The sequence below is a fragment of the Rhincodon typus genome, chromosome 15 (assembly GCF_021869965.1).
Source record: "Rhincodon typus isolate 14 chromosome 15, sRhiTyp1.1, whole genome shotgun sequence".
Lineage (NCBI taxonomy): Eukaryota > Metazoa > Chordata > Chondrichthyes > Orectolobiformes > Rhincodontidae > Rhincodon > Rhincodon typus.
Window position 1 is genome coordinate 62,729,625 of NC_063346.1, and position 17,897 is coordinate 62,747,521.

At 45.0% G+C, this 17,897-nt stretch overlaps 1 protein-coding gene across 2 annotated transcripts; it reads left to right on the forward strand.

The window, feature by feature from the left end:
* The first annotated feature begins 3,393 nt into the window (after window positions 1-3,393).
* polr2c (RNA polymerase II subunit C) lies at window positions 3,394-16,928 on the forward strand. 2 transcript variants are annotated; one of them, XM_048605622.1, is made up of 9 exons: window positions 3,394-3,616; window positions 7,098-7,147; window positions 7,641-7,709; window positions 9,809-9,861; window positions 10,629-10,757; window positions 11,243-11,294; window positions 13,331-13,499; window positions 13,834-13,908; window positions 16,557-16,928. In XM_048605622.1, exons 1-9 carry the CDS (start codon window positions 3,492-3,494, stop codon window positions 16,699-16,701), a joined length of 867 nt encoding a protein of 288 aa, XP_048461579.1. In that variant the 5' UTR covers window positions 3,394-3,491; the 3' UTR covers window positions 16,702-16,928. The 2 variants fall into 2 exon arrangements, with proteins under 2 accessions (XP_048461579.1, XP_020369001.1); XM_020513412.2 differs by having other exon boundaries at window positions 3,401-3,577.
* Window positions 16,929-17,897: the final 969 nt, after the last annotated feature.

Consider the following 17,897-nt stretch of genomic DNA (forward strand, 5'->3'; position numbering starts at 1 on the left):
TCCCTCCTGACTGTATACCACTGTGCCACCACCTCTGCTGGTTTTGACCTGCTGATGAGACAGGACATATCCAGGGACGGTGCTGGTGGTGTCTGGGATACAGGGGGAGGGGTGCATATGGATACAGAGGGAGTGTGCTTATGGATTTGGTGAAGGATGTATTTGTGGAGTTTCGGATAATGAGAAGGTTGTCCAAGGATACAGCAGGATATCAATTATTGAATATTTGAGTGCAAAAATGGCAGATGGAGTTTAATCTGGACAAGTGTGGGGTAATAAGAGTGTGGAGCTGGAGGAACACAGCAAGTCAGGCAGCATCAGAGGAGCAGGAAAGCTGACGTTTTGGGTCAGGACCCTTCTTCAGTGTGAGGTGATGCATTTTGTGATATCAAATGCAAGATGAGAGTGTGCAGTAAATGGCCAGGCCCTTAGGAGCATTGATATAGGGAGGGATCTTGGGATCTGAGTCCACAGTTCCCTGAAAGTGGCAACACGAGTGAATGAGGTGATAAATAAGGCATATGGCATGCTTGCCTTCATTCATCGGGGTATTGAGTATAAGAATTGGCAAGTCGAGCAGTTGTACAAAACTTTAGTGGGGTCAAATTTGGAGTACTGTGTGCTGTTCTGATCGCTGCACTATAGGAAGGATGTGGAGGCTTTGAAGAGGGTGTATAAAGAGGTTTACTGGGATGTTGCCTGGATTGGAGTGTATTAGCTATAAGGAGAGATTTGGACTGATTTCACTAGAGCGTCCGGAGACTGAGAGGTGACTTAATAAAGTACATAAAGTTATGAGAGGCATGGTAAGGGTGGATAGCCAGAGCTTTTTCCCCAAGGAAATGTCAGATACAAGGGAGCATAGGTTTAAGGTGCGAGGGGGGGCAAGTTTTTTTTGGCACACAGAGGGTGGTAGGTACCTGGATACACAGGTAAAAAATGGACAAGATAATTTTTAAGAGGCATTTAGACACATGAGCAGGCAGGAAATAGAGATATGGACCTTGTGCAGGCAGATGAGATTAGTTCAGAACGACATCATGGTTGAGACAGACATGGTGAGCCAAGAGGCCTGTTTCTGTGCTGTGCTAGTCTGATGTACTACATAAACGTAGTGGCTACAAGAGCAAGTCATAGTCTACAAATCCTGCAGCGTGTAATTCACTTCTGACTCCCCATTGCACGGATGCGTGTATCATAGAATCCCTACAGTGTGGAAACAGGCCATTCAGCCCAACAAGTCCACATGGCCCCTCCAAAGAGTATCCCACCCAGACTCATTGCCCTACGCCTGCATTTCCCATGTCTAACCCACCTAACCTAAACATCCCTGGACACTATTAACAATTTAGCACGGCCAATGCACCTAACTGACACATCTTTGGACTATGGGAGGAAACCCATGCAGACACAGACAGTCGCCTGAGGCTGGAATCAATCCTGGGACCCTGGCACTGAAAGACAGCAGTACTAACCACTGAGCCACCGTTCCAACCTCAGTGGCATTTTGGGTCTACTTTCAGTACGTGAGCTGCAGTGATTTAAGTAGGCAGCTCAGCACCATCTTCTCAAGGGCATTGAGGGATGGACAATAAATGCAGTCCCAGGCCGTGACATCCTTGTTCCATGTGTGAATTAGTCCACAGCAATCTATAGCAATAATTTTAATATGAGGACCAAATGTAGTACTTCCAAGGTTGCCAATGACTTAGTGTGAATGAGAGTCATGAGGAGATGCAAGGAAGCTTCGCGAGATCTTGGACAGGCTAAACGAATGGGCAGCTACATTCCAGATGGAATATAAAGTGAATGTGTGATTTGCTAAATAAAACCATAAAGGCAAAGTATTTCATAAATACTGAGCGATTGGAAAGCATTGATGCCCAAAGGGACAAGGTGTCCTTAAACATGAGTAACTAAAAGCTAGTATGCATGTGCAGCAAGCAATTAGGAAGGCCCATAGAAGCCTTCAATGTGGGCAAATTTGAGTACAGAAGTAAACATGTCTTGTTTCTATTGTATGTATCCTTGGTGAGACCATACCAGTATTGTGTCCAGTTTGGTCTGTTACCTAAGGATATGCTTGCTATTGAGGGACTACAGCAAAGGATCCCCAGGAGTGACATGAACCTATAAGGAGTTTTGGAGGAATTGGGCTGATGTTTTCTAGAGTTTTGAAGGTTAAGAGGTAACCTCACCAGTGCAAACCAAATTTTTACAGAGCTCAGTAGAGTAGCTGCAGGAAGGATATTTTCCCAGGCTTCTGTGGGTGGGGCCGCAGGGAGAAACTGTCTCAGAATAAGGGGCTGGATATTTAGGGCTCAGGAGGAGTTTCCTCATGCAGAGAAATCTTTGAATGTCCCTTCCACTAAGGGCTGTGGAAACTGAATCGTTGACTATTCTCAACTGTAATTGATAGATTTCTGATATTAAACATGTTGAAGGATAGTACTGGAAAATGGTGTAGAAGACCAGCCGTGATTTAGAATGGTGGAGCAAGCTTGAGGGGATGAATAACTTCCTCCTACTCCAATTATGAACAAGTTGGTAATGGGCAAATAGGTAGCATATCAAGTTCAATAGAGAGAAGTGAGAGGTGATACACTTTGATCAGGCAATATGATAGGTGTACAATTCTAAAGTGGGTACAGGTGCAGAGGGACCGGGGTGTATATGTGAACAGAAGGTGGCAGGATATGTGCTAAGGGCACTTAATAAAGCAGATCTTTATTAATAGGGGCATAGAGTACAAAAGCAAGGAAGTGATAAGAGCATATTACTGTAGATGCTGCAAGCTGTATTGAAAACAGCAAATGCTGGAGATCACAGAGGGTCACAGCATTCCTTGAGGAAGAGCAAGCTAATGTTCCAAGTCAAGATGACTCCATCAGAGCTCTGAAGAGATATCTAGACTCGTAACATTAGCTTGCTGTGTCTCCATGGATGCTGTCTGTCCTGCTGTCATCTCCAGCGTTTGTTGTTTTCAGTAAGGAGGTGATATTGAACTTGAACAAGAAACTTGTGACTAATACCCGAAGTATTGTGTATAGCTGTGGGTACCACACTATGGGGAAGATGTGAATGCATTGAAGAGAGTGCAGCAGCGATTTACAAGAATGCTTCCAGGAATGGAAGACTTTAGTTATAAGGATCGATTGAAGTTGGTGCTGGGAGGGCAGAGACTGAGGGAAGCCTTAATAAAACTTCCCGACAGCAAAACAGTATTCTCCCGTTCACCTCTCATTAAACGCTAAACCACCCTCCCCCCTCAGCAAAGAAGTAATAATCAACCCCCACCACAAACTGCCAGGACACTGGGTGGAGTGGGTTTCGCGTGGCTTGCCGGGATGGAGGAGGAGCGGGACCGCGGGGCTTGCTGGGATTAAGGAGGAGCGGGACCGCGGGGCTTGCTGGTATAGTGGAGGAGTGGTACCCAGGGAGCTTGCCGGGAAAGTGGAGCAGTCCTGTAGAGGAGTGCCGTTACCAGCGCAATGCCGTATGCGAACCAGCCGACAGTGCGGATCACGGAGCTGTCTGACGAAAATGTGAAATTCGTCGTGGAGAACACCGAGCTCTCGTCAGTGCTGGGGACGGGGGGAGGAGAAAGGACTTTGAGGTGTTGCAGAGGGTGACCCTTCAGCCCCTTTATCCCTTGCTGGGGGCCGGATGCTGATGGCCCAAACCCACTGAATGATCAGTGAACGATCTGGCTAATTCGGATCTGCACTACCTTCTGGGGGTCATCATTTCTTTTAAAAACGAAACCACTTCCTCCAGCTGTGCTCTCACCGTGGCCCCACAGCACATTTCCACTTTTATATTCAAACCCCGTTGCAACAAATGCCACCGTTCAATCGATTTTCCTAATACTTGCTGTATTTCTGTGTGCTAACCCTTTGTGATTCATAACCTGGAAACTAGATCGCGCTATATACCTCAGTTCTCCAATCTCTCTCTCGACCTTTAAAAGTAAAATGCTGCTTTTCTATTCTTCCCGTCAAAGGGAGAAATTTATACTTTTCATGCACTTGACTCCTAAATCTGCCCATTCACTTAACGTGTCCGTATCCCATTGTAAACTCTCCACTTCTTGACACTTTACTTTCCGAGCCGTCATTGACAAATTTAGCAGCCGTATATTTGATTATCTCATCCAAATTATTGATCTAAGTTGTGAATAGTTCAGTGCCCAGCACTGATCCCTGTGGCACTCCACTTGTTACAGTTTGCTAAGCTGAAAATGCACCATTTATCTCTGCTCTATTATTTAACCAATTGTATCAATGCTGATATAATGTCCCCCTGTCTACTTAGCTGGTGCCTTTTGGAAATACAAATTTATTATATTACCAGTTCCTCTCTATTCACTAGGATGTTATTTCATCAAATAGCTCTAAAAGACCAGTTAAATACAATTTCCTTTTTACAAAAGAATGTTGACTCTGATCGCTGATTTTTTTGAAGTATTTTGCTATAGCCTCCTTACGAATAGATTGAAGCACCTTCCCTGTAGCGGGTGCGACACTAAGCAGCTTGTAGTTTCCTGATTTCTGTTCCCCTGCGTTCTTAAAGGTAGAGGGGTCAGTTAGTTCATTTGGCTGGATGGTTAGATTGAATTGCAGAGTGTTGCCAACAGCATGGGTTCAATTCCTGCACCAGCTGAGGTTGCCATGAAGGACTGTCCTTCTCACCCTGTCTTCTTGCCTGAGGTGTGGTGACCCTCAGTTAAACCACCATCAGTTGTCTCTCTCTAATGAAAGAGTAGCCCTACGGTCGAGTAAGACGATGGTGTCTTTAATTGAATAAAGATTTGCTATTTTCCAAAATGCTGTGACCTTTTCCAAAATCCAAGGAATTTTCTAAGATTATAACGAATCCCCCACTATCTCTGTAATCTCTTTTAAGATGTTAGATCCTGGGGACCTTCAAACTTTAGGTCAAATAGTTTTTCCAGCAGCTTTTCCCTGGTGATGGTGATTATTTGAAGTTCATCTCTGTCTATCACTTCTTGATTTTCAGTATCTTTGGGAAGTTTTCTAAGCCTGAAATACACTGAACCCAACACAAAATACTTGGTAAAAACCTCAGTGATTTCCTTAATTTCCATTTTCAATCCTCCAGACTCACTGTCACAAGAGGACTAATACTATAACTCTTATTCTCTGTTTTTGTACCCAGCTAGCTAGATACCTGTCATAATCTGCTTTCTGCCACTCCAATACCTTCTTAATATTTATGTAATTTTTAAAATTCACTGCTGGCTCTTAAATATCTGTCGACACCTCTGACTTATCACTACTCATTAGAGAATTGTACAGTGACAGCACAGTGCGGAGCTGGAGGAACACAACAGGTCAAGCAGCATCAGAGGAGCAGGAAAGTTAACGTTTCGGGTTCCGACTCAAAATGTCGACTTTCCTGCTCCTCTGATGCCGCCTGACCTGCTATGTTCCTCCAGCTCCACACTGTGTCATCTCTAACTCCAGCATCTGCAGTTCTTGCTATCTCTGAGAGAATTATACGGTGCTTCTTTCAGTTGAATACTGACCTTAATTTACCTATTCACTGTCAGATGATTCATCCTTCTTGAGGAGTCTTTGGATCTCACTGGAATAAGTTTTTGCTGAGAGTCATTAAATGTGTCTTTAACAGTCTGCCACTGAGTTTCTACTGTCCTACCTCATAAACTAGTCTCACTTTAGCCAGCTCTGCCTTCTCAGTCAAAGGAATCCCTTTATTTAACTTTAAAACCCTAGTTTGAGACACCCGAGCCCTGATAGCTTCACATTGAATGTGTAATTCTATGACTGCTTATTACCTAGAGTCTTCTTTCTCATAAGATTATGTAGTCATAGAGGTCTACATCACAGAAAAAGACCCGTCAGCCCATTGAGTCTGCGCTGGTCAAACACAAATACCTAACTATTCTTACAGAGATAGTAGGAACTGCCGATGCTGGAGAATCTGAGATAACAAGGTGTAGAGCTGGATGAACACAGCAGGCCAAGCAGCATCAGAGGGGCAGGAAAGCTGATGTTTCGGGTTGAGATCCTTCTTCTTCGTCTGAAGAAGGGTCTCGACCTGAAACGTCAGTTTTCCTGCTCCTCTGATGCTGCTTGGCTTGCTGTGTTCATCCAGCTCTTCACCTTGTTACCTAACTATTCTATTCCCATTTTCCAGCTCTTGGCCCATAACCTGGCATGCCTCGGCATTACAAGTGCACATCTAAAAACTTCGTAAATGTTATGATGGTTTCTGCCTCTACAACCCTGGCAGGCAGTAATGAATCCTGTCAAGTAAAAACTGAAAGAACTGTGGATGCTGTAAATCAGAAACAAAAACAGAAATTGTTGGAAAAGCTCAGCAGGCGTGGCAGCATCCGTGGAGAGAAATCAGAGTTAACATTTTGAATCGAGTGTCCTGAGGAACAGACCTGAAATGTTAACTCTGATTTCTCGCCAATGTATCCTGTCTCCTTGGTTGTTAGCAGGTCTAAAATAGCCTGCTTCCTGGTCAGCTCTTGAACTTTCTGCTCTGAGAAAGTGTCTTGAGTGCAATCTATGAACTCATTTTCCAGGCTTTGATCATCTGTTCTCTCAAACTACATGCAGGTTACTTATGATTTTTATAGTGTCTTTCTTGCATGTCACATTTATTTCTTACTGCAATGTAATTACTGATTCCAGGTTTTGATTATCTCCTCCGCTCAATCGTCATGTAGATTGTCCTGCAATGTAATTACTGTTTGGAATCCTATTTGGTAATCCCACAACTGACTTATCTTTCCTTTATGTAAATTGCAGTAAGGTCTTCTGATTGACTGCATGAATGACATTCTTAATTCACCCAGCTATCCCACCACCTTTTCCCACCTTTTGAAAGTGTAAAATATACTTCCCTGCACCCATGTCTCTGTAAAAGCTAACAGGTTTATTTTTATTTGTGCATACAGTTCATCCATTTTTTTAATGAGTGCTGTGGCATTCAAGACACAGTTGCGATGATGAGGCGTGGGGTGACGTTTTAACTCTGAGGGTGAATGACAGTCTGCCCTTCACCAAAGGAACTCTATCATTGATCTTTCTGCTTCATTTCAGAGTGGCAAATGCATTGCGGAGAGTTCTAATGGCAGAAGTGGCAACATTGGGTGATTACATATCCACACAAACATATCTACTAGCTGTCTGCATCGTACTCCTGCTCACTGCACTCTGCTCTCACACCCCCTCCTTTCTCCTCATGGCCCTCCTCCCTCACCAGCCCAACCTAACTATCTCTACATTTCCACCTACCTGCCTTCTCCCTCGCTCCCACCTGTCCCTCTCGCCATCTCGTCGTGCCACTTTCTCTCTCACTGTCGACAGAGTATATATATCTATATCAATGACATTGTATGTGTGTGTTTCTTTGCCCCACCCAAGCCTCACTGCCTCGTTCCTCTTTTTCTCTCAGTCTGCTGCTCTTTTTTGGTCTGCCTTTCTTTCTGTCCCTCTCTCTCCTTGTCTTTGTTTCTCTCCCTCTCTGTGTCTGTCTCTCGCCCCTGTCTGAATGTCTGTCTGTCTCTTTCTTTCTGTGTATTGTCTCGGTTTATTACTAACAAATGTTCAAGCTGTTTTCTGATTTTTTTTTTTGTGTTGCAGCAATTGACTGGGTTCAGATTGATGCAAATTCCTCTGTACTCCATGATGAATTCATTGCACACAGAATTGGTAAGCAGAGCCCAAACTATTCCATCTGTAGCTGAAAGTGAGGGAAATACAGGGAATGTAACTTTTGTGGGACATCACTGACTTGCCAGCATTTATTGCCCGTCCCTAGTTGTCCTGAGAAGGTGGTAATGGGCTGCCTTTTGATCCACTGCAGTTCACTTGTTAACCCACAATGTCCTTAAGGAGGTAATTCCAGGAATTTGATCCATTGACAGTGAAGAGATATGACATATATTTCAAAGTTATTATTTGGTACAATGTTCCCATAGATGGAAGTGGTCATGGGTTTGGAAGATGGTGTTGAAGGAACCTTCGTGAATTACTGTAGTGCATCTACAATTGTAATGTTGCTACTGTGGTGATAGCGGTGAACATTGAAGGCAACCAAGCAGGCTGCTTTGCCTCTATAGAATACAAGCACAGAATCTAGGTCGGCTGTGCTGTAAGCAAAACCTAGAAAATCAAACACTGGGTTGTTGGGAAGAGAGGGAGTGCCAGGTAATGTTACAGGTCGATGACTGTTTTGAGAAAGTTTGAAAAGTAAAGGATTTGATGCTAATGAGAGTTGATGGGCATTGAGAAAGAACAAAAGAGTGGAGGGCAGGATAGATAAAATTTTGGCAAGTGTTGATGGTGCAGGACCAAAGGAAGTGGTAATGGGACAAATAAAGTATCAAGAGATATGCACAAAAATCCTGACATTTTCTGAAGGGCTGCTATTTGATTTTCGGGGGACAACATTTTCATACTCTCAAGTTTCTTTATTAGGTGATACAGAGTCAAATAGCACAAAAATAGATCCTTCGGTCCAACCAGTCCATGCTGACCATAGTCCCAAAATAAACTAGTCCCATCTGCCTGCACGGGTCCATATCCCTCCAAACATTTCTTATTCATGTATTTATCTAAATGTCTTTTAATCATTGTAAATGTACCTGCATCCACCACTTTCTCTGGAAGTTCATTCCACACAAGAACCACTTTCTGTGTAAAAATATTGCCCCTAATGTCTTTTTAAAATCTTACTACTCTCACCTTAAAAATGTGCCTGCTAGTCTTGAAATCCTTTACCTTTGAGAAAAGACACCTACCATTCACCTTATCTATACCTTCTGTAATTTATGTTGACATGTGGAATTTGGATCATATGGAAGCAGAATTAGAATTCATTGACAATCAGTAATTGTTAATCCTCTATTCAACTTAAAGCCACAGCACACAAGGAAAACTTTAATTTTCTGGGTGCCATGGTAGTTAAATTGGCACCAGAAAACAGCCGTGAATTAGCTACAAAAATATTTTAGAAATAACTGACACACATTTCTGCACAGTAAAAGCCATCACCCAAACTGGTGAGGTCACAGTTAAATGATTGTATGTTTGTCTTCAACAACTCAAGAAATTCATATTGGGTAAGATACTCTGAAATTTAGTAACGCATCAATGCAAATCTTTATGAAATAAAGCTGTTCAACATTTTAAAAATTGGCAGTGTTCATTACAATAGCATCTGCTATCCCTTTCCCCGTATAATAACCTTTGAGCTTCTGTAATCTTAACAAAAGGCACCATATTCATTTGCAGGGAATTTATGACTTCAGTAACTTTTGGGATCTCCTGGTTGCCAGTATGCCTTTGTTGAAAAGTTTATAACTGTTCTCTCTCCTTTGCAGATGGCCTTCCCCCCACCCCACCCATCTCTGCTTTATAGGCCATTCGGCCATCTTGCTGCTCATCACTTGGCCTCTGTCAGCAGTTTCCAATGCCACCCCCACAATGCTTTGCAGACCTGGCATCCCTGATATTGAGATTCCAGTAAACCAAGCATACATTCCACATTGTGGGTGGATCTGTGCAGTCCAGATCAGTGGATAGTGCACAGGTGTAGCCTAAACAGAGTTTTGTGCAGCTGAACCATTGCTTGTATACTAGTCTTCTGGATATGTAGGACAGCATTCCATTGGCCTTGCTAAATGTACAGGACTTGTTCTACCGAGAGCCTCGATGTCACCTTGCATCTGCTTTGTTGGCAGCCTTGCATCATTTTGACAACAGTTACTGAGTCAGTTTCATCTAATGGTTTTTTTCTTCACTTTTAGGATTAATTCCCCTGACGAGTGATGACATTGTAGATAAGATGCAGTATTCGAGGGTAGGTCGATACAGGGTGTGGAGGTGGAGCGTGTGGAGCGTGTGTACCGGGTGGCGGTGCGGAGGTGGGGCGTGTGTACCGGGTGGCGGTACGGAGGTGGGGCGTGTGTACAAGGTGGCGGTGGGGAGGTGGGGCGTGTGTACAGGGTGGTGGTGCGGAGGTGGGGCGCGTGTACAGGGTGGCGGTGCGGAGTTGGGGCGTGTGTACAGTGTGGCGGTGCGGAGGTGCGGCGTGTGTGTTTCTGACAGTGAAGCAGTTTGTCACCGTGTTTGTTTTTGTGACTGTGTGGCACTTTGACACCCTGGTTGAGTTTGTGTCGGTGAGGCAGTCTTTCACTGTGTATATGTTTGTGTCGGTGTGTCTGTCACCGGATGTGCGTTTGCAACAGTGAGGCAAGCTGTCACCATGTGTGTGTTTGCGACCCTGAGGCTGTCTGTCGCCGTGTGTGTGCCTGTGAGACAGTGAGGCCGTCAGTCACTGTGTTTAAGTCAGTGAGGCAGTCTGTAACCCTGCATGCGTGCATGTGTGAGAGAGAGAGAGACGGTGAAGCAGTTTGTCGCTGTGTGTGTGTGTGTTGGTCTGTCACCGTGTCAGAGTTTGTGACAGTGAGGCAGTCTGTAACCGTGTATGTGCATGTGTGTTTTTCTGTCAGTGAGGCAGTCTGTTACCATGTACACATGCTCCGGTATTGTTTGTGTGTACAGTTCTGTGCTGTTTAGCTCCATGTGTTTAGTGCTGATCTGGCTGAATGCTGCTGTCTTTTCCAGGACTGTACGTGTGACGAGTTCTGCCCGGAATGTTCAGTGGAACTGACACTGGATGTGAAGTGTAATGAAGATCAAACTCGACATGTCACCTCACGGGATCTCCTCTCCAATAATTCCCGTGTTATCCCTGTGAGTGCTGTGTATTGAGCTGCTCACCTCTTTCCAGCAGTTATCAGCAAGAACCCATCACAGAAAGAGTAATTCCAAGGCGACACAATATTGCTGTAGGCTGAGAGTGGCAGGTGGATTTTTGCAGTTCCTCGCAGTCAGTGTGAGCTCTCTGCCAAAATACATCACCCTGCTTGGTTAGTGCTGCCTCTGGCAGCAACTACTGGGAAGGACGTGGGTTCATTCAGTAAAGGTTGAGTGGGACCTGCCCTGGGCCTCCAGCTATATGCACCATATTCTGATCGGACCAGGAGCATGTGACCGTGTTTTCCAGGGGTGGAGATGATTGAGCTAGGCCTGTCAATGGGTCTTGCACTGTTACAAACTTGTAATGGGAGCTGTCTTTGTCAAGGCACCACATAATCAGCCCATCTTTACCACTCCCTCATCCAGATTAGAGGCATTAGTCACATCACTAACTCGGTCTTTTTGTTTTATTCCAATAGGTCACATCTCGGAGCAGAGACAATGATCCAAATGACTACGTGGAACAGGATGGTGAGGGAAACACGTTGCTGTGTGACATTGTGGGCTGCCTGTGGGCAGTGTGTGACTGATATGATCCCAACCGACCTTCACTCAACGTTTGAAATTCGATGTGAGGCTTAATGCACAGGAGGAGGCTGTGGGGCCCATTGAGCCTGGGCTGGCTCTTTGGAAGAGCAGTCGTGTACAGTGCCATGGTTTTGTCTGGGACCCTGCTAGTTTCTCCTCACCGAATACTTGTCCAAGTCCCTTTTAAAATAATTTATGGAATCAGCTTCCTTCATTCTTCTAAATCAAACATTCCAAATCCTGGGCGCTGAGTCAACATAATCAATCCCGTTCTGAAGCAGTCGCATTGGATTTGAAAGATTAACTCTGTTTCTTACTCCAAAAGACATTGCCAGTCCTGTACAGTTAATGTCAGGAAAAATGTAAGAATGCCTAATTTCCAACAGCTATTATTCATCAGGGTTAAGGCTGCTGATTGGTCGGCAACTCAGCAATGATTGAGGTGTCATCATGGCGAAAGCAATGGGGAAATATAGGTTTCCGAGGTCAGGATAATTCAAAAAAGGTGCTAGCCTCAAACAGATCCCTTTGTTTGCAGAGAACACATCCCTGTCCGTGAATGTTCTAGTGAGCAGAAATAAGCCACGTCACAAGCTCGTTGTAAGTGGAGCTGGTAGTGCACTCGGGTGTTCAGCAAGGCCTCGTCGATTGTGAGGTCACATCTGACGACAGTGGTTTGAGTTTTTCAAGTGAGGTCTGCATGAACACGGCCAGTACTCTGTTTCTTACAAACAAATGAAGGAACATCCTGTTTGATTCAATCAGCCAATCACTGGGCTGTACAGTGTACCTGGCATCACACTAGTGCTAAAATCCATGTACTCCGTTGTTCATGGGCAACACTTGCCAAACAATCCTGAGTGCATCCTTCAAGATGAAGAGATTCAACAACGTGTGACTTTCCAGCAATATTCGGATCTGTACTAGCACGTGACTCTTTATCGTTCCAATAAGAGCATTCCTAAAGTTTCCAAACTGTTCATATATCTGATGTCTGACATCCCGGTACACCTACCCTGTAGCCTTTCAAAGATCTTCACACCTTTCTCGGAGGATGAGGCCCAGAGCTGTCCCGAGTCCTGCCAGCTGTGATTTATAAAGGGCTGAGGCCATGACGGCCCTGGTGTTAAGCTAACAATGTTTCAGCAGTTGTTCATTATTGGAGAACATGAGGGTTCAGAAGAGATTTACCAGGATGTTGTTAGGTATGGAAGGGTTGAGTTATGAAGAAAGGCTGGATAGGTGGGGAGTTCTTCCACTGGAGCATTGGAGGTTGAGAGGTGACCTTTTAGGAGTTTATAGAATAATAAAGGGCATAGATAGTTAATAGTAATTGTCTTTTCCCTAAGATTTCAGGACTAGGGGACATATTTTTAAGGTGAGGGGTAAACTTCTTACATAGAGGGTGGTTCGCGTGTGGAATGAACTTCGTGAGGAAGTGGTGGATGTGGGAACAATTACAGTGCTTAAAAGACATTTGGATAAGTACATGAATAGGAAAGGTTTGGAGGGATATGGGCCAGGAGCAGGCATATGGGACTAGTTTAGTTTGGGATTATGTTCGGCTTGGACTGAAGGGTCTGTTTCTGTGCTGTATGACCAGTGGGCGCAGTGTGCACTGAACAGGAAGTAGAGGATGGGGGAGCAGAGGGAAGAACCAAGGCTCATTAGGAGTTTAGAGTGTTGTAAAGTCAGGGCTGTTTGGAATTGAGACTAGCACAGGAGTGACTGTGGGATCTGGGAGACTGGATGATGCTGCTGATTGTGTTGGGGAGATGGAGAATGATTCCTGATCAAGGGCTGTTGATTGTATAGGGGTGGTGATGGTGGACAGTGTGTCGAGGACGTTGAGAGAGGTTGTTAATCACAGGCGGGGGTGGTGGTGAACAAGAGTGGGTGTTGACAGGATGTTGGGCAGTTGAGTGGCTGTGAGACATTGCTCATTGTGTGTCTGCCATGATGGTTTCCTTCTCTGTCAGATATCCTAATTGTGAAGCTACGCAAAGGCCAGGAGCTGAGGCTCCGAGCTTATGCCAAGAAGGGGTTTGGAAAGGAACATGCCAAGTGGAATCCCACTGCAGGAGTGTCCTTCGAATACGACCCTGACAATGCACTGCGGCACACAGTCTACCCCAAACCTGAGGAATGGTGAGGATCAGTCCAGCTCTGTGAAGGAGCAAGTCCCCAGGGAGTGGCTGGAGGGAGAGAGCTCTCAATCTCAGGTGGTGGGGGGAGGGGGAAGAGATAGTGAATAGTGTGTGTGGTGGAAAATTGATCTGGGTGTCACTGGGAGGAGCAGGGAATTTGCCATGGCGGTGCAATAGTCAATTGAGTGAGAGGGGAGTCGCCGGGATGAGGGATATTCACTGGGGTCAGGGTGTGTTCACTGGAATGAGAGGGGCAATTACTGGGTGAAGAGGGCAGGTATAACCTTTGGGTTATTCTTGTTTCTAAGTACTGATCTTTTCCATTAAATTTTAAGGCCAAAAAGTGAGTACTCTGAACTTGACGAAGAGGAGATCCAGGCCCCCTACGACCCAAATGGCAAACCAGAGAGGTAAAAGCACTTTTCCCTTTTTGTCATGGGGGATTGTCAGCATCACTGGCTCGTCTCTAATTGCCCCGGCAAAGGTGGTGGTGAGCTGCCTTCTTGAAGAGCTGCCGTCGATATGCTGTAGGTTGATCCACAATGCTCTTTGGGAGGGGATTTCAGAGTATTGACATGGCAACACTGAAGGAGCAACAATATATTGCATGACAAATAGATAGGGTAATAAAAAAGGCGTTTAGCATGCTTGCCTTCATTGTCCAGACATTGAGTTTAGGTGTTGGGACGTCATGTTGCAGTTGTACAGGATATTGGTTAGGCCACTTTGCAGTACTGTTTGTAGTTCTGGTTGCCCTACTATCGGAAGGATATTATTAAATTGGAAAGTGTGCAGAAAAGAATATTACCAGGACTAGAGGTTTTGAGTTATGAGGAGAGGCTGGATAAGCTGGAACCTTTTCCCTGAAGTGTGGGAGGTTTACCATGTAGAGGTTTATAAAATCATGAGTGGCATTATTGAGGTGAACAGCAAAGATCTTTTCCCTATGGTAGGAGAGTCCAAATTAGAGGGCATGCTTTTACAGTGAGAGGGGAAAAATTTAACAGGGACATGAGGGGCAAATTTTACACACAGAGAGTTGGTCTTAGGTAGACTGAACTGCATGTACAGTTACAATATTTAATAAACACTTCGATAGGTACATGAATAGGAAAGGTTTAGAGGGAGCAAATGACTGCAGATGTTGGAATGTGAACTGAAAACAAAAAGTGCTGGAGATCACAGTGGGTTAGGCAGCATCCATGGAAGAGAGCAAGCTGACGTTTCGAGTCTAGATGACTCTTCATCAGAGCTGAAGTGAAGTGTTGAGGGGGCAGCATTTACACAGTAGTGGAATGGGGGAGTTTGGAGTTCTGGGGGAGAAAGGATGTTGATAGTTCAGATTAAGTGATCAGAATGTGAGAATGACAGAACAATGATGCGTCTAACTGCCAGACTGGAAAGAACAGAGGGTCTCATTGGGTTGGGAGAAGACCTTCTCTGTCACCCTCTTCCCCCTTCTTCCCCCTTTGCCCCCACTCCAGTGGAACTATCTGTTCTAATCAGTCTGGCAGTTAGTCGCACCATTGTTCTGCCATTCTCACATTCTGATTACTGAATATGAACTATCAAATTCCTTTCTCCCCCAGCACTCCAACACCCCACCCCCACCCCACACACACACACACACAATTGTATAAATGCTGCCCCCTCCACAGTTCACTTTAGATCTGATGAAGAGTCATCTAGACTTGAAACGTTAGCCTGCTTTCTCTCCATGGATGCTGCCTGACCCGCTGTGATCTCCAAGGTTTACAGGGGTATCGGCCAAGCGCGGGCAAATGGGACTAGTTTAGATTTGGAAACCTGATCGACGTGTACCGTGCTGTATGACTGTGAGTCAGGATTAGCGAGTGGCTTGGAGAGGAACTTGCAGGTGGTGCTGTCCCCATGTATCTATTGCCTTTGTCCTTCTACATGGAAGTGGTCAAGGTTTGGAAAGTGCTATCTAAGGATCTTTGGTGAATTTCTGCAATGCATCCTATAGATTGTACATATTGCAGCAACTGAACTTCAGTGATGCAGGGAGTGGATGTTTGTGGATGTGGTGCCAATCAAGCGGGCTGCTGTGTCTTGGAAGGTGTCAAGCTTCTTGAATGTTGTTGGATCTCCGCCCATCCAGGAAAGTGGGGAGTATTCCATCACACTCCTGACTTGTGCTTGTAGATGTTGGACAGGCTTTGGGAAGTTGCGGGGTGAGTTCTTTCCCATGGGATTCCTAACCTCTGACCCGCTCTTGTAGATAGAGTAACTAATGGGGGAGGTGGTGGTGCATTGGAAATGTCTCTGGCCTATTGGATGACTTGTGGACTTAGCTGGTAAGGTTTAAAGTAAGTTAACAAAGGAGTCTGGAATATAAAAGCTAGTATCAATTTTGGTGACCATGAAGCTATCATTGTAAAAACCAATTCAATAAAGTCCTTCAGGGAAGGAAATCTGTTCTTACCTGTTCTGGTCTAATTATGACTCCAGACCCACAGCAATGTGGTTGACTCCTAACTGTCCTTTGAAATGGTCAAGCAAGACAATGGGTAATAAAATGTTGGAGGTATCAGTAACGCCCACATCCCATGAAGAAGGTAAAAACATAAACCTGAGATAGCAAGAACTGCCGATGCTGGAGTCAGAGATAACAAAGTGTGGAACTGGACGAACACAGCAGGCCAGGCAGCATCAGAGAAACAGGAAAGCTGATGTTTTCTGAAGAAGGGTCCTGACCTGACATCCCTGAAACGTCAGCTTTCCTGCTCCTCTGATGTTGCCTGGCCTGCTGTGTTCCTCCAGCTCCGTACTGTGTTAAAAACATAAACCTAGGTCTGTTCATTTTCTGGTCAATGCTAGCCCCCAGGATGTCGATAGAGTGGGATTCAGTGATGGTAACACCATTGAATGGTAAGGGATGAAGTTTAGATTCTCATTTGTTGGAGATGGTCTTTCCCTGGCAGTTTGGTGTCTTGAATGAAACTAAACCAGGAGTGTTTGTTTTAAAGCAATTTGACTTTTGGTTACTGTATGAGGGTCTGCTGTGAATGATGTTTTCAAATCTTGTTCCCGCTAGGTTTTATTTCAACGTGGAATCTTCAGGAGCTCTACATCCTGAGACAATCGTACTGTCTGCTCTATCTGGCCTCAAGAAGAAGCTGAGCGATCTGCAAACAATGCTGAGTCACGAAATCCAGAGTGATGTCCTCACTATCAACTAGCGACAGTCAAACTGACACTGCCCAGACCAGGGGAAGGGGTATGTCCAACCCTGCAGAGAGGGCAGGCAGAGGGAGAGAGTGGTGAAGAATGTAACTCTGTCAGGCCCCAGGGTTTGGAGCTATCCAACATCCTGCACCCTCAGGTGTATAAGCAGCCCAGGGGCTGCACTGGGAGCTGTTTACTTTTTGCTTATGTGTAAGCATCATTAAATGTGTTTTGTCAAGTACTGTTTGTTTCTTTCCTAAAGGCAAGAGAATTCCTTAAAGTTTGACCCATACATTGAGGGTGGAGACACAGTATGACTGGACAATGGAAATTCTGTGGCTTCTGCGGAGAGAGAAACAGATTTAATGCTTTTTGGAGGTTTAGATGAACTGTCGCAGATGTGAAATAATAACTCTGTTTCTCTTTCCATTGAGGCTGTTGGCTGTGTTTCTATTTTTTAAATCAATTAGGAAACCTGGGAGCACAATTTAAAGTGGGCAGCACGGTGGCTCAGTGGTTAGCACTGCTGCCTCACAGCACCAGGGACCCAGGTTTGATTCCACCCTCTGGTGACTGTCTGCGTGGGTTTCTGCCGGGTGTTCCAGTTTACTCCCATAGTTCAAAGATGTGCGGGTGAGGTGGATTGGCCGTAGGGAGTGTAGGGTTACAGAGAAAGGATAGGGGGATGGGTCTGGGTGGGATGATCTTCAGAGGGGCAATGTGGACTTGTTGGACCGAATGGCCTGTTTCCACACTGTAGAGATTCTATGATTCTATGAATGCCGTGAAATGGGGAGTTTGCAGATGATACAAAAATTGGTGGTGTGGTAGATAGTGAGGAGGATATGGATGGGCTGGTCAGTGGAAAATGGAATTCAATCTGGAATGTGAGGTGATGCACTTGGCTAGGACAACGAGACATGATGACTGTGGGAAGCACTGAGGATGTGCATGTATGCCAGTCCTGTAAGATATTAGGACAGGTGGATAAGATGGTTAAAAAGGCATATAAAGGTGTACTTGCCTTTATTAGATGAGACATAGAGTTTAAGAGCAAAGAGATTATGCTGAAGCTGTATAAAATGCTGGTTAGGCCACAGCTCGAATATTGTGTGCAGTTTTGGAATCCACGTTATGATGTGGATGTAATAGCACTGAAGAGGTTGCAGACTGGGGTTGTTTTCCTTAGAATGGAAATTTGAGGGGGTGG